Here is a 13,494-nt window from a genome sequence, read left to right on the forward strand (position 1 = left end):
CAAATGATTTGTAGTCAGTGTCCTAAATCACTCAGCCACTGAGGTCCATTTTTTTAACATAGGTTTTGCTTCAGATATATAAAATTTGAATGCATACTCAAAAGATTATTTTCCTGGTATTAAAATTTGCCCAGGGCCAATATTCCCCCAACTTTTAACTAAAACTTGAAGAGTTTGAAATGCTAAATTTTCATTTTGCTCTGGTATTGTCTGATAGACAGATTGCAAGGAAACTTGGCAGGAATCTTTATTCTGCAACTAATGATGGCTCAGTATAATTTTCAGAAGTATAAATATGCTACAGACAAAGTTACCAAACTGAATATTTGCCGTTCTTCAGAATGAGTGTAAATTTCAGAATTGAAACACTGATGAATATGTGTCCAGATTCTGCCTCTGGAATAACCACCAGCTAGCAATACTTTCCTGTACAATCTGTGTTACTACCACAAAATGATTTTGCCTGTTGATCACAGTTAAAGTATGAATAAAGTACCCCTAGTAAAGACATACCTCCAGCTTGCCTGAGAGCTTCTATTCTTGCTTCAGCTTTTGCTCTTGCAGTCTGAAAATATATAACAGTTTCAACATATTAAGCAGTAATGTAAGATATGTCTGTTTTGTTGGGTTTAACATCATACTGACACAATTATAGGTCATATGGCAACTTTCCAGCTTTTATGGTGGAGGATGACCCCAGGTGTCCCTCCGTGCAATATTTCATCAGAGGCGGGTACCTGGGTAGAACCAGACCTTCCATAAGTCAGCTGGATGGCTTCCTCACAGAAAGAATTCAAAGCCAGGAGTGAGGCTCAAACCCACATCGGTGAGGGGCAAGTAATTTAAGTCAGCAACCTTAAACAATCGGCTGCGGAGGCCTCCTAGTTCTGTAAGAATATCTGTTTTAGGTACACAAGGAGTGATCCAAAATTAACCACAATTTTTATCATCACTCAAATTCAAGAAAAAACAAGAGCTGTCCGTAAGACAGCCAAGCTCGACTGTTCGAAATATTGTCACAGAAGCAGGAAATTATTACCCAAAATGTTAAATATCAAAAGAGTTTTTAAGTTCGAAACGGGACATAATTTGACCAAAATGCATATCAGAGTTATGGGACTTGATGCTATCAACTAGTTTAATAACCCCGAAGAAACATGTTAAGTTTCAATTCCATATCTGCATTAGTTTTGGAGATAGTAACTTGCATGTAAAACTTTAACCAGAATTTTCTAAGTCCAAAAGGGGGCATAATTTGCTCAAAATACATGTTAAGAGTTATGGAACTTGACCCAGTGAGGATGGTAACTGACCTAGAAAAAGAATAAATAAGTTTCAAAGCTATATGCCTTTTGGTAATAGCTGTATGTACTTGCACGCAAAACTTTAACCAGGATTTTCTAAGTCCAAAAGGGGGCATAATTGCCCAAAATACATGTCAGAGTTATGGGACTTGATTCTATCAACTAGTTTTATAACCCCGAAGACACATGTGAAGTTTCAATTTAATATCTGCATTAGTTTTGGAGATAGTAACTTGCATGTAAAACTTTAACCAGGATTTTCTAAGTCCAAAAGGGGGCATAATTTGCTCAAAATACATGTCAGAGTTATGGGACTTGGCCCAGGGAGGTAGGTAATTGATCTAGAAAAAGGAAAAATAAGTTTCAAATCAATATGCCTTTTAGTAATAGCTGTATGTACTTGCACACAAAACTTTAACCAGAATTTTCTAAGTCCAAAAGGGGGCATAATTTGGGCAAAATACATGTCAGAGTTATGGGACTTGACCCAGTGAGGTAGGTAATTGATCTAGAAAAAGAAAAAATAAGTTTCAAATCTATATGCCTTTTAGTAATAGCTGTATGTACTTGCACGCAAAACTTAAACCAAAATTTTCTAAGTACAAAAGGGGGCATAATTTGGCCAAAATGAAGGTCAGAGTTATGGGACTTGGTGCTATCAACTAGTTTTATAACCCCGAAGACACATGTGAAGTTTCAATTCAATATCTGCATTAGTTTTGGAGATAGTAACTTGCATGTAAAACTTTAACCAGAATTTTCTAAGTCCAAAAGGGGGCATAATTTGCTCAAAATACATGTTAGAGTTATGGAACTTGACCCAGTGAGGTTGGTAATTGACCTAGAAAAAGAATAAAAAAGTTTCAAAGCTATATGCCTTTAAATGATAGCTGTATGTACTTGCATGCAAAAACTTAACCAAGGTGTGACGACGACGCCGACGCCAGGGTGAGTAGAATAGCTAGACTATTCTTCGAATAGTCGAGCTAAAAATTATGTGCAGCATATCAAGTTTTGTGAAAGAAATACCACAACAGACTAGTTAATTCTGGACCATCCCTCATAGAATGCAATACTATAATTTGAATGGATACGAGATAATGAAATGTCTAACACTCCTTGTGCCAGCTAGAACTGGCTTTTGCAGAACTGTAACATATAAAAGGTTGAGTGGACTCCATGATCCCAAAAGACCAGAAATAGCTACTGGTCTGAGTAATCTAGAGTGTTCCTTTAAGGCACTGACCTCCAGATTTTGGCTAAAAAAATTTTTCTTTCATACTGAAGTTTGATCATATTATGAATATTTGAATACGAGTTTTTGTTTCTAAACTATTCCAAAAATGCCAAATAAAAAAAAAAAGATGACCACGTTGGTAACTGAACCCTGACCGCTGTGGCAATAAAAAAGTTTTTCGCTGTCGCTACCAACAGCGCTATGGAGGATTTAGTGTTCAATGCGTGTTAAATATACATATTTTGATTGAGGCAGTTTACCTCGAAGCGTTGCAAACGTACAAACACTTTTCGGTTTTCATCGTAAAAATTAGTAAAAACAACTAATTCTCATGTGTTTCAGTAACATATAGTCTGTCAGCAATTAACTTTCAAAGCATTCTTAAGAAATATAGCATTTTTATCTAACAATTTTTTTTTTGTTGTTGTTGAATGATGTGCCTTTAAAGCTGCAGACATTTTATTGTAAACTCTCCAGCCATTTGTATACATCTTTTTTATTAGCTTATAAACACAATATTTCCTTTTTAAGAAAGATACCGTCTGTAGTATTTATGGCTTTTTCTGTGGTTACCAAAAACAAGAACTCCAAGGGGTGATATGTCTTGGGTTATAATGTGGCTGCCATACTTTTTGTTACGAACATAAAATAAAGTAATTTCTGTTTATTTCCCATTTTTGGTAATTGTTATGTCTAGATTTGCCAAAGGTTTGTATATTTGATTAACCTATTACAAGGTATCCCTGAATTAATACTTCTTTATTCCATCCCTTTTAGTTCTGATTGTGTACTAAGTTCATATGCATCATTTCTATAAATCTAATTATGACTCTGAATCATTCTCTATCTGGATACCTCCTTCAACGGTGTTTTTAATATAAAATTAAAAGCACAATAGAATTTTTAGACTTGTACAATAATATACAACATAATTTGATAGTTTTCTTTAGTAAACACTATCATTACATTAAAAACAAATAAAATCTAAAAGAAATCAATTTAATATTCAAATGTACTGCTATTTTGCATGAATATTTTTCTCATTAAAAAACCAATATTCAGTACAATACACAAAATTACTGCCTTTAATTATAATTTTATAATATTCAGACAATAATTTTCAAACATAATGTTTATTCCAAAAGTTGAGAAAAACAGTTACTCAAACACTAATTAATTACTTCCCTTAATTGATGTTCATTAAACTGATAATGAGTAATAGATCATCCAATTAAATCTAAATTTTACTGTAGAAGATAATTAAGACAGTCAATTAATTAATGAGATACTGGAGTAGAATTTCTGAAAAAGTAGATTTTAAATTTTAATTAGTTTTCTATAAAATGCTGTAAAATCTCAATCAAAATCATATCACTTCAACCATCCAACAGTAACATGTTCAAGAAACAAAGGTATTTACTACTTGTATCATCTTATAATAGTTGTAAATTATCAATTACTTATTATAACATTTACATGATGTTTTTGTTGCTTTTTTTTTTTTTTTTGTTTTTTACAATTACATCAAAATGAACTATTTACATTTATAATATAATATAAAATAACCTATTTTTTGTATAAAACTGAACTATTTTTGCATTTTATAAAAATGAATTACTTCTTTTTTCAAGTAAAATTCAAATTAAATTAAATGTTTTATCAATTGCTACAAACTCCAATCCCTAATGAGATCACTTTACAACCATTTGGTAAAACAAATTCAAGAAATATTTAACGTATTATTTTAAGATTCTAGGTGCAAAAAATAAGATCAAGGAAACTATCTTAATACCTGTAAGTCAAATGAACGTTTTCTGCCCAACTCTAAATGAAACAGTACGCATGGGAAATAACCATTCATAGCAGCAATTTTCAAATTAATAGCACAAAAACAGTTCAGAGAGTCACAAGGAATTGGTCTATTACCAAGTACTTACTTGTGCTGATTTCTACAAATTATTAGCAAATGTCTGTGCTGGGAAATAACCATTCATAGCAGCAACTTCAAATACAGATCATAACAACAGCTGTGAAAGTCAACAGAAAGAGACAAATGTATGCCTTTATTACCTAGTACTTACTTGTGCCGATTTTTACAAAATTATTAGCACATGTCTGTGCTGGGAAATAACCATTCATAGCAGCAACTTCAAATACAGATCATATCAACAGAAGTGTAAGTCAACAGAAAGGGAAAATCTATCTTTTTATTACCTATAACTTACTTGTGCTGATCTACATTTAATTATTAGCACATGTCTGTGCTGGGAAATAACCATTCATAGCAGCAACTTCAAATACAGATCATATCAACAGAAGTGAAAGTCAACAGAAAGAGACAAATGTATGTCTTTATTACCTAGTACTTACTTGTGCTGATTTTTTACAAATTATTAGCACATGTCTGTGCTAGGAAATAACCATTCATAGCAGCAATTTCAAATACAGATCATATGAATAGCAGTAAAAGTCAACAGAACGAGACAAATGTATGTCTTTATTACCTAGTACTTACTTGTGCTGATTTACATTTAATTATTAGCACATGTCTGTGCTGGGAAATAACCATTCATAGCAGCAATTTCAAACACAGATCATATGAACAGCAGTGAAAGTCAACAGAAAGGGACAAATGTATGTCTTTATTACCTAGTACTTACTTGTGCTGATTTACATTTAATTATTAGCACATGTCTGTGCTGGGAAATAACCATTCATAGCAGCAACTTCAAATACAGATCATATCAACAAAAGTGAAAGTCAACAGAAACAGACAAATGTAAGTCTTTATCACCTAGTACTTACTTGTGCTGATTTTTATCAATTATTAGCACATGTCTGTACTAGGAAATAACCATTCGTAGCAGCAACTTCAAATACAGATCATATGAACAGCAGTGTAGTCAACAGAAAGGGAGAAATATATGTCTTCATTACCTAGTACTTACTTGTGCTGATTTACATTTCATAGCAGCAACTTCAAATACAGATCATAACAACAGAAGTGAAGGTCAACAGATAGAGACAAATGTATGCCTTTATTACCTAGAACTTACTTGTGCTGATTTTTATAAATAATTAGCACATGTCCGTGCTGGGAAATAACCATTCATAGCAGCAACTTCAAATACAGATCATATCAACAACAATGAAAGTCAACAGAAAGAGACAAATGTATGCCTTTATTACCTAGTACTTACTTGTGCCGATTTTTACAAATTATTAGCACATGTCTGTGCCGGGAAATAACCATTCATAGCAGCAACTTCAAATACAGATCACATCAACAGCTGTGAAAGTCAACAGAAAGAGACAAATATATGTCTTTATTACCTAGTACTTACTTGTGCTGATTTACATATAATTATTAGCACATGTCTGTGCTGGGAAATAACCATTCATAGCAGCAACTTCATATACATATCATATCAACAGCAGTGTAAGTCAACAGAAAGGGAAAATCTATCTTTTTATTACCTAGTACTTACTTGTGCTGATCTACATTTAATTATTAGCACATGTCTGTGCTGGGAAATAACCATTCATAGCAGCAACTTCAAATATAGATCATATCAACAGCAGTGAAAGTCAACAGAAAGAGACAAATGTATGTCTTTATTACCTAGTACTTACTTGTGCTGATTTACATATAATTATTAGCACATGTCTGTGCTAGGAAATAACCATTCATAGCAGCAACTTCAAATACAGATCATATGAACAGCAGTATAGTCAACAGAAAGGGAGAAATATATGTCTTTATTACCTAGTACTTACTTGTGCTGATTAACATTTAATCATTAGCACATGTCTGTGCTAGGAAATAACCATTCATAGCAGCAACTTCAAATACAGATCATATCAACAGCAGTGAAAGTCAACAGAAAGAGACAAATGTATGTCTTTATTACCTAGTACTTACTTGTGCTGATTTACATTTAATTATTAGCACATGTCTGTGCTGGGAAATAACCATTCATAGCAGCAACTTCAAATACAGATCATATCAAGAGCAGTAAAAGTCAACAGAAACGGAAAATTATCTTTTTATTACCTAGTACTTACTTGTGCTGATTTACATTTAATTATTAGCACATGTCTGTGCTGGCAAATAACCATTCATAGCAGCAACTTCAAATACAGATCATATCAACAGAAGTGAATATCAACAGAAAGAGACAAACGTATGTCTTTATTACCTAGTACTTACTTGTGCTGATTTTTACAAATAATTAGCACATGTCTGTGCTGGGAAATAACCATTCATAGCAGCAACTTCAAATACAGATCATATCAACAGCAGTGAAAGTCAACAGAAAGAGACAAATGTATGTCTTTATTACCTAGTACTTACTTGTGCTGATTTACATTTAATTATTAGCACATGTCTGTGCTGGGAAATAACTATTCGTAGCAGCAACTTCAAATACAGATCATATCAACAGAAGTGAAAGTCAACAGAAAGAGACAAATGTATGTCTTTATTACCTAGTACTTACTTGTGCTGATTTACATTCAATTATTAGCACATGTCTGTGCTGGGAAATAACCATTCATAGCAGCAACTTCAAATATAGATCATATCAACAGCAGTGAAAGTCAACAGAAAGAGACAAATGTATGTCTTTATTACCTAGTACTTACTTGTGCTGATTTACATTTAATTATTAGCACATGTCTGTGCTGGGAAATAACCATTCATAGCAGCAACTTCAAATACAGATCATATCAACAGCAGTGTAAGTCAACAGAAAGGGAAAATCTATTTTTTATTACCTAGTACTTACTAGTGCTGATTTACATTTAATCATTAGCACATGTCTGTGCTGGGAAATAACCATTCATAGCAGCAACTTCAAATACAGATCATATCAACAGAAGTGAAAGTCAACAGAAAGAGACAAATGTATGTCTTTATTACCTAGTACTTACTTGTGCTGATTTTTTACAAATTATTAGCACATGTCTGTGCTGGGAAATAACCATTCATAGCAGCAATTTCAAATACAGATAATATCAACAGAAGTGAAAGTCAACAGAAAGAGACAAATGTATGTCTTTATTACCTAGTACTTACTTGTGCTGATTTACATTTAATTATTAGCACATGTCTGTGCTGGGAAATAACCATTCATAGCAGCAACTTCAAATACAGATCATATCAAGAGCAGTAAAAGTCAACAGAAACGGAAAATTATCTTTTTATTACCTAGTACTTACTTGTGCTGATTTACATTTAATTATTAGCACATGTCTGTGCTGGCAAATAACCATTCATAGCAGCAACTTCAAATACAGATCATATCAACAGAAGTGAATATCAACAGAAAGAGACAAACGTATGTCTTTATTACCTAGTACTTACTTGTGCTGGTTTTTACAATTTAATCTTAGCACATGTCTGTGCTGGGAATAACCATTCATAGCAGCAACTTCAAATACAGATCATATCAACAGCAGTGAAAGTCATCAGAAAGAGACAAATGTATGTCTTTATTACCTAGTACTTACTTGTGCTGATTTACATTTAATTGTTAGCACATGTCTGTGCTGGGAAATAACTATTCATAGCAGCAACTTCAAATACAGATCATATCAACAGAAGTGAAAGTCAACAGAAAGAGACAAATGTATGTCTTTATTACCTAGTACTTACTTGTGCTGATTTACATTTAATTATTAGCACATGTCTGTGCTGGGAAATAACCATTCATAGCAGCAACTTCAAATACAGATCATATCAACAGCAGTGGAAGTCAACAGAAAGAGACAAATGTATGTCTTTATTACCTAGTACTTACTTGTGCTGATTTACATTTAATTATTAGCACATGTCTGTGCTGGGAAATAACCATTCATAGCAGCAACTTCAAATACAGATAATATCAACAGAAGTGAAAGTCAACAGAAAGAGACAAATGTATGTCTTTATTACCTAGTACTTACTTGTGCTGATTTACATTTAATTATTAGCACATGTCTGTGCTGGGAAATAACCATTCATAGCAGCAACTTCAAATACAGATCATATCAAGAGCAGTAAAAGTCAACAGAAACGGAAAATTATCTTTTTATTACCTAGTACTTACTTGTGCTGATTTACATTTAATTATTAGCACATGTCTGTGCTGGAAAATAACCATTCATAGCAGCAACTTCAGATACAGATCATATCAACATAAGTGAAAGTCAACAGAAAGAGACAAACGTATGTCTTTATTACCTAGTACTTACTTGTGCTGATTTTTACAAATAATTAGCACATGTCTGTGCTGGGAAATAACCATTCATAGCAGCAACTTCAAATACAGATCATATCAACAGCAGTGAAAGTCAACAGAAAGAGACAAATGTATGTCTTTATTACCTAGTACTTACTTGTGCTGATTTACATTTAATTATTAGCATATGTCTGTGCTGGGAAATAACCATTCATAGCAGCAACTTCAAATACAGATCATATCAACAGAAGTGAAAGTCAACAGAAAGGGACAAATGTATGTCTTTATTACCTAGTACTTACTTGTGCTGATTTACATTTAATATTAGCACATGTCTGTGCTGGAAATAACCATTCATAGCAGCAACTTCAAATACAGATCATATCAACAGCAGTGAAAGTCAACAGAAAGAGACAAATGTATGTCTTTATACCTAGTACTTACTTGTGCTGATTTACATTTAATTATTAGCACATGTCTGTGCTGGGAAATAACCATTCATAGCAGCAACTTCAAATACAGATAATATCAACAGAAGTGAAAGTCAACAGAAAGAGACAAATGTATGTCTTTATTACCTAGTACTTACTTGTGCTGATTTCATTTAAATTATTAGCACATGTCTGTGCTGGGAAATAACCATTCATAGCAGCAATTTCAAATACAGATCATATCAAGAGCAGTAAAAGTCAACAGAAACGGAAAATTATCTTTTTATTACCTAGTACTTACTTGTGCTGATTTACATTTAATTATTAGCACATGTCTGTGCTGGGAAATAACCATTCATAGCAGCAACTTCAAATACAGATCATATCAACAGAAATGAAATCAACAGAAAGGACAAACGTATGTCTTTATTACCTAGTACTTACTTGTGCTGATTTTTACAAAAAATTAGCACATGTCTGTGCTGGGAAATAACCATTCATAGCAGCAACTTCAAATACAGATCATATCAACAGCAGTGAAAGTCAACAGAAAGAGACAAATGTATGTCTTTATTACCTAGTACTTACTTGTGCTAATTTACATTTAATTATTAGCACATGTCTGTGCTGGGAAATAACCATTCATAGCAGCAACTTCAAATACAGATCATATCAACAGCTGTGAAAGTCAACAGAAAGGGAAAATTGTATGTCTTTATTACCTAGTACTTACTTCTGCTGATTTACATTTAATTATTAGCACATGTCTGTGCTGGGAAATAACCATTCATAGCAGCAACTTCAAATACAGATCATAAGAACAGCAGTAAAAGTCAACAGAAAGAGACAAATGTATGTCTTTATTACCTAGTACTTACTTGTGCTGATTTACATTTAATTACTAGCACATGTCTGTGCTGGCAAATAAAAATTCATAGCAGCAATTTCAAATACAGATCATATGGACAGCAGTGAAAGTCAACAGAAAGAGACAAATGTATGTCTTTATTACCTAGTACTTACTTGTGCTGATTTTTATAAATTATTAGCACATGTCTGTGCTGGGAAATAACCATTCATAGCAGCAACTTCAAATACAGATCATATCAACAGCAGTGTAGTCAACAGAAAGGGAGAAATATATGTCTTTATTACCCAGTACTTACTTGTGCTGATTAACATTTAATCATTAGCACATGTCTGTGCTGGGAAATAACCATTCATAGCAGCAACTTCAAATACAGATCATATCAACAGAAGTGAAGGTCAACAGAAAGAGACAAATGTATGTCTTTATTACCTAGTACTTACCTGTGCTGATTTATATTTAATTACTAGCACATGTCTGTGCTGGGAAATAACCATTCATAGCAGCAACTTCAAATACAGATCATATCAACAGAAGTGAAAGTCAACAGAAAGAGACAAATGTATGCCTTTATTACCTAGAACTTACTTGTGCTGATTTTTATAAATTATTAGCACATCTCTGTGCTGGGAAATAAACATTCATAGCAGCAACTTCAAATACAGATCATATCAAAAGCAGTGTAAGTCAACAGAAAGGGGAAATCTATCTTTTTATTACCTAGTACTTACTTGTGCTGATCTACATTTAATTATTAGCACATGTCTGTGCTGGGAAATAACCATTCATAGCAGCAACTTCAAATACAGATCATATCAACAGCAGTGTAAGTCAACAGAAAGGGAAAATCTATCTTTTTATTACCTAGTACTTACTTGTGCTGATCTACATTTAATTATTAGCACATGTCTGTGCTGGGAAATAACTATTCATAGCAGCAACTTCAAATATAGATCATATCAACAGCAGTGAAAGTCAACAGAAAGAGACAAATGTATGTCTTTATTACCTAGTACTTACTTGTGCTGATTTACATATAATTATTAGCACATGTCTGTGCTAGGAAATAACCATTCATAGCAGCAACTTCAAATACAGATCATATGAACAGCAGTGTAGTCAACAGAAAGGGAGAAATATATGTCTTTATTACCTAGTACTTACTTGTGCTGATTAACATTTAATTATTAGCACATGTCTGTGCTGGGAAATAACCATTCATAGCAGCAACTTCAAATACAGATCATATCAACAGCAGTGGAAGTCAACAGAAAGAGACAAATGTATGTCTTTATTACCTAGTACTTACTTGTGCTGATTTACATTTAATTATTAGCACATGTCTGTGCTGGGAAATAACCATTCATAGCAGCAACTTCAAATACAGATCATATCAACAGAAGTGAAAGTCAACAGAAAGAGACAAATGTATGTCTTTATTACCTAGTACTTACTTGTGCTGATTTACATTTAATTATTAGCACATGTCTGTGCTGGGAAATAAAACCCTTCATAGCAGCAACTTCAAATACAATCATATCAAGCAGCAGTAAAAGTCAACAGAAACGGACAATTATTTTTTATTACCTAGTACTTACTTGTGCTGATTTACATTTAATTATTAGCACATGTCTGTGCTGGGAAATAACCATTCATAGCAGCAACTTCAAATACAGATCATATCAACAGAAGTGAATATCAACAGAAAGAGACAAACGTATGTCTTTATTACCTAGTACTTACTTGTGCTGATTTTTATAAATTATTAGCACATGTCTGTGCTGGGAAATAACCATTCATAGCAGCAACTTCAAATACAGATCATATCAACAGCAGTGTAGTCAACAGAAAGGGAGAAATATATGTCTTTATTACCTAGTACTTACTTGTGCTGATTTACATTTAATTATTAGCATATGTCTGTGCTGGGAAATAACCATTCATAGCAGCAACTTCAAATACAGATCATATCAACAGAAGTGAAAGTCAACAGAAAGGGACAAATGTATATCTTTATTACCTAGTACTTACTTGTGCTGATTTACATTTAATTATTAGCACATGTCTGTGCTGGGAAATAACCATTCATAGCAGCAACTTCAAATACAGATCATATCAACAGCAGTGAAAGTCAACAGAAAGAGAAAAATGTATGTCTTTATTACCTAGTACTTACTTGTGCTGATTTACATTTAATTATTAGCACATGTCTGTGCTGGGAAATAACCATTCATAGCAGCAACTTCAAATACAGATAATATCAACAGAAGTGAAAGTCAACAGAAAGAGACAAATGTATGTCTTTATTACCTAGTACTTACTTGTGCTGATTTACATTTAATTATTAGCACATGTCTGTGCTGGGAAATAACCATTCATAGCAGCAACTTCAAATACAGATCATATCAAGAGCAGTAAAAGTCAACAGAAACGGAAAATAATCTTTTTATTACCTAGTACTTACTTGTGCTGATTTACATTTAATTATTAGCACATGTCTGTGCTGGCAAATAACCATTCATAGCAGCAACTTCAAATACAGATCATATCAACAGAAGTGAATATCAACAGAAAGAGACAAACGTATGTCTTTATTACCTAGTACTTACTTGTGCTGATTTTTACAAAAAATTAGCACATGTCTGTGCTGGGAAATAACCATTCATAGCAGCAACTTCAAATACAGATCATATCAACAGCAGTGAAAGTCAACAGAAAGAGACAAATGTATGTCTTTTTACCTAGTACTTACTTGTGCTGATTACATTTAATTATTAGCACATGTCTGTGCTGGGAAATAACCATTCATAGGCAGCAACTTCAAATACAGATCATATCAACAGAAGTGAAAGTCAACAGAAAGGGACAAATGTATGTCTTTATTACCTAGTACTTACTTCTGCTGATTTACATTTAATTATTAGCACATGTCTGTGCTGGGAAATAACCATTCATAGCAGCAACTTCAAATACAGATCATATCAACAGCAGTGAAAGTCAACAGAAAGAGACAAATGTATGTCTTTATTACCTAGTACTTACTTGTGCTGATTTACATTTAATTATTAGCACATGTCTGTGCTGGGAAATAACCATTCATAGCAGCAACTTCAAATACAGATCATATCAACAGCAGTGTATGTCAACAGAAAGGGAAAATCTATTTTTTATTACCTAGTACTTACTTGTGCTGATTTACATTTACTTATTAGCACATGTCTGTTCTGGGAAATAACCATTCATAGCAGCAACTTCAAATACAGATCATATCAACAGAAGTGAAAGTCAACAGAAAGAGACAAATGTATGTCTTTATTACCTAGTACTTACTTGTGCTGATTTACATTTAATTATTAGCACATGTCTGTGCTGGGAAATAACCATTCATAGCAGCAACTTCAAATACAGATCATATCAACAGCAGTGTAGTCAA

General features: G+C 33.1%; 1 protein-coding gene across 10 annotated transcripts in view; it reads right to left on the minus strand.

The window, feature by feature from the left end:
* Nucleotides 1-13,494, minus strand: part of LOC123558608 (F-BAR and double SH3 domains protein 2-like) — a 115,958-nt gene that overhangs the window by 37,353 nt on the left and 65,111 nt on the right. For all 10 annotated transcript variants that reach the window (XR_008371103.1, XR_008371102.1, XR_008371104.1 and 7 more), the window contains one exon: nt 514-565. Coding sequence is in view for 6 of the 10 variants with exons in the window: in XM_053544181.1 (XP_053400156.1) it covers nt 514-565 (52 nt within the window). In the remaining 4 variants the exon portion in view is untranslated. The remainder of the gene's footprint in view (nt 1-513; nt 566-13,494) is intronic.

Source organism: Mercenaria mercenaria, chromosome 5, assembly GCF_021730395.1.
Source record: "Mercenaria mercenaria strain notata chromosome 5, MADL_Memer_1, whole genome shotgun sequence".
Taxonomy (NCBI): domain Eukaryota; kingdom Metazoa; phylum Mollusca; class Bivalvia; order Venerida; family Veneridae; genus Mercenaria; species Mercenaria mercenaria.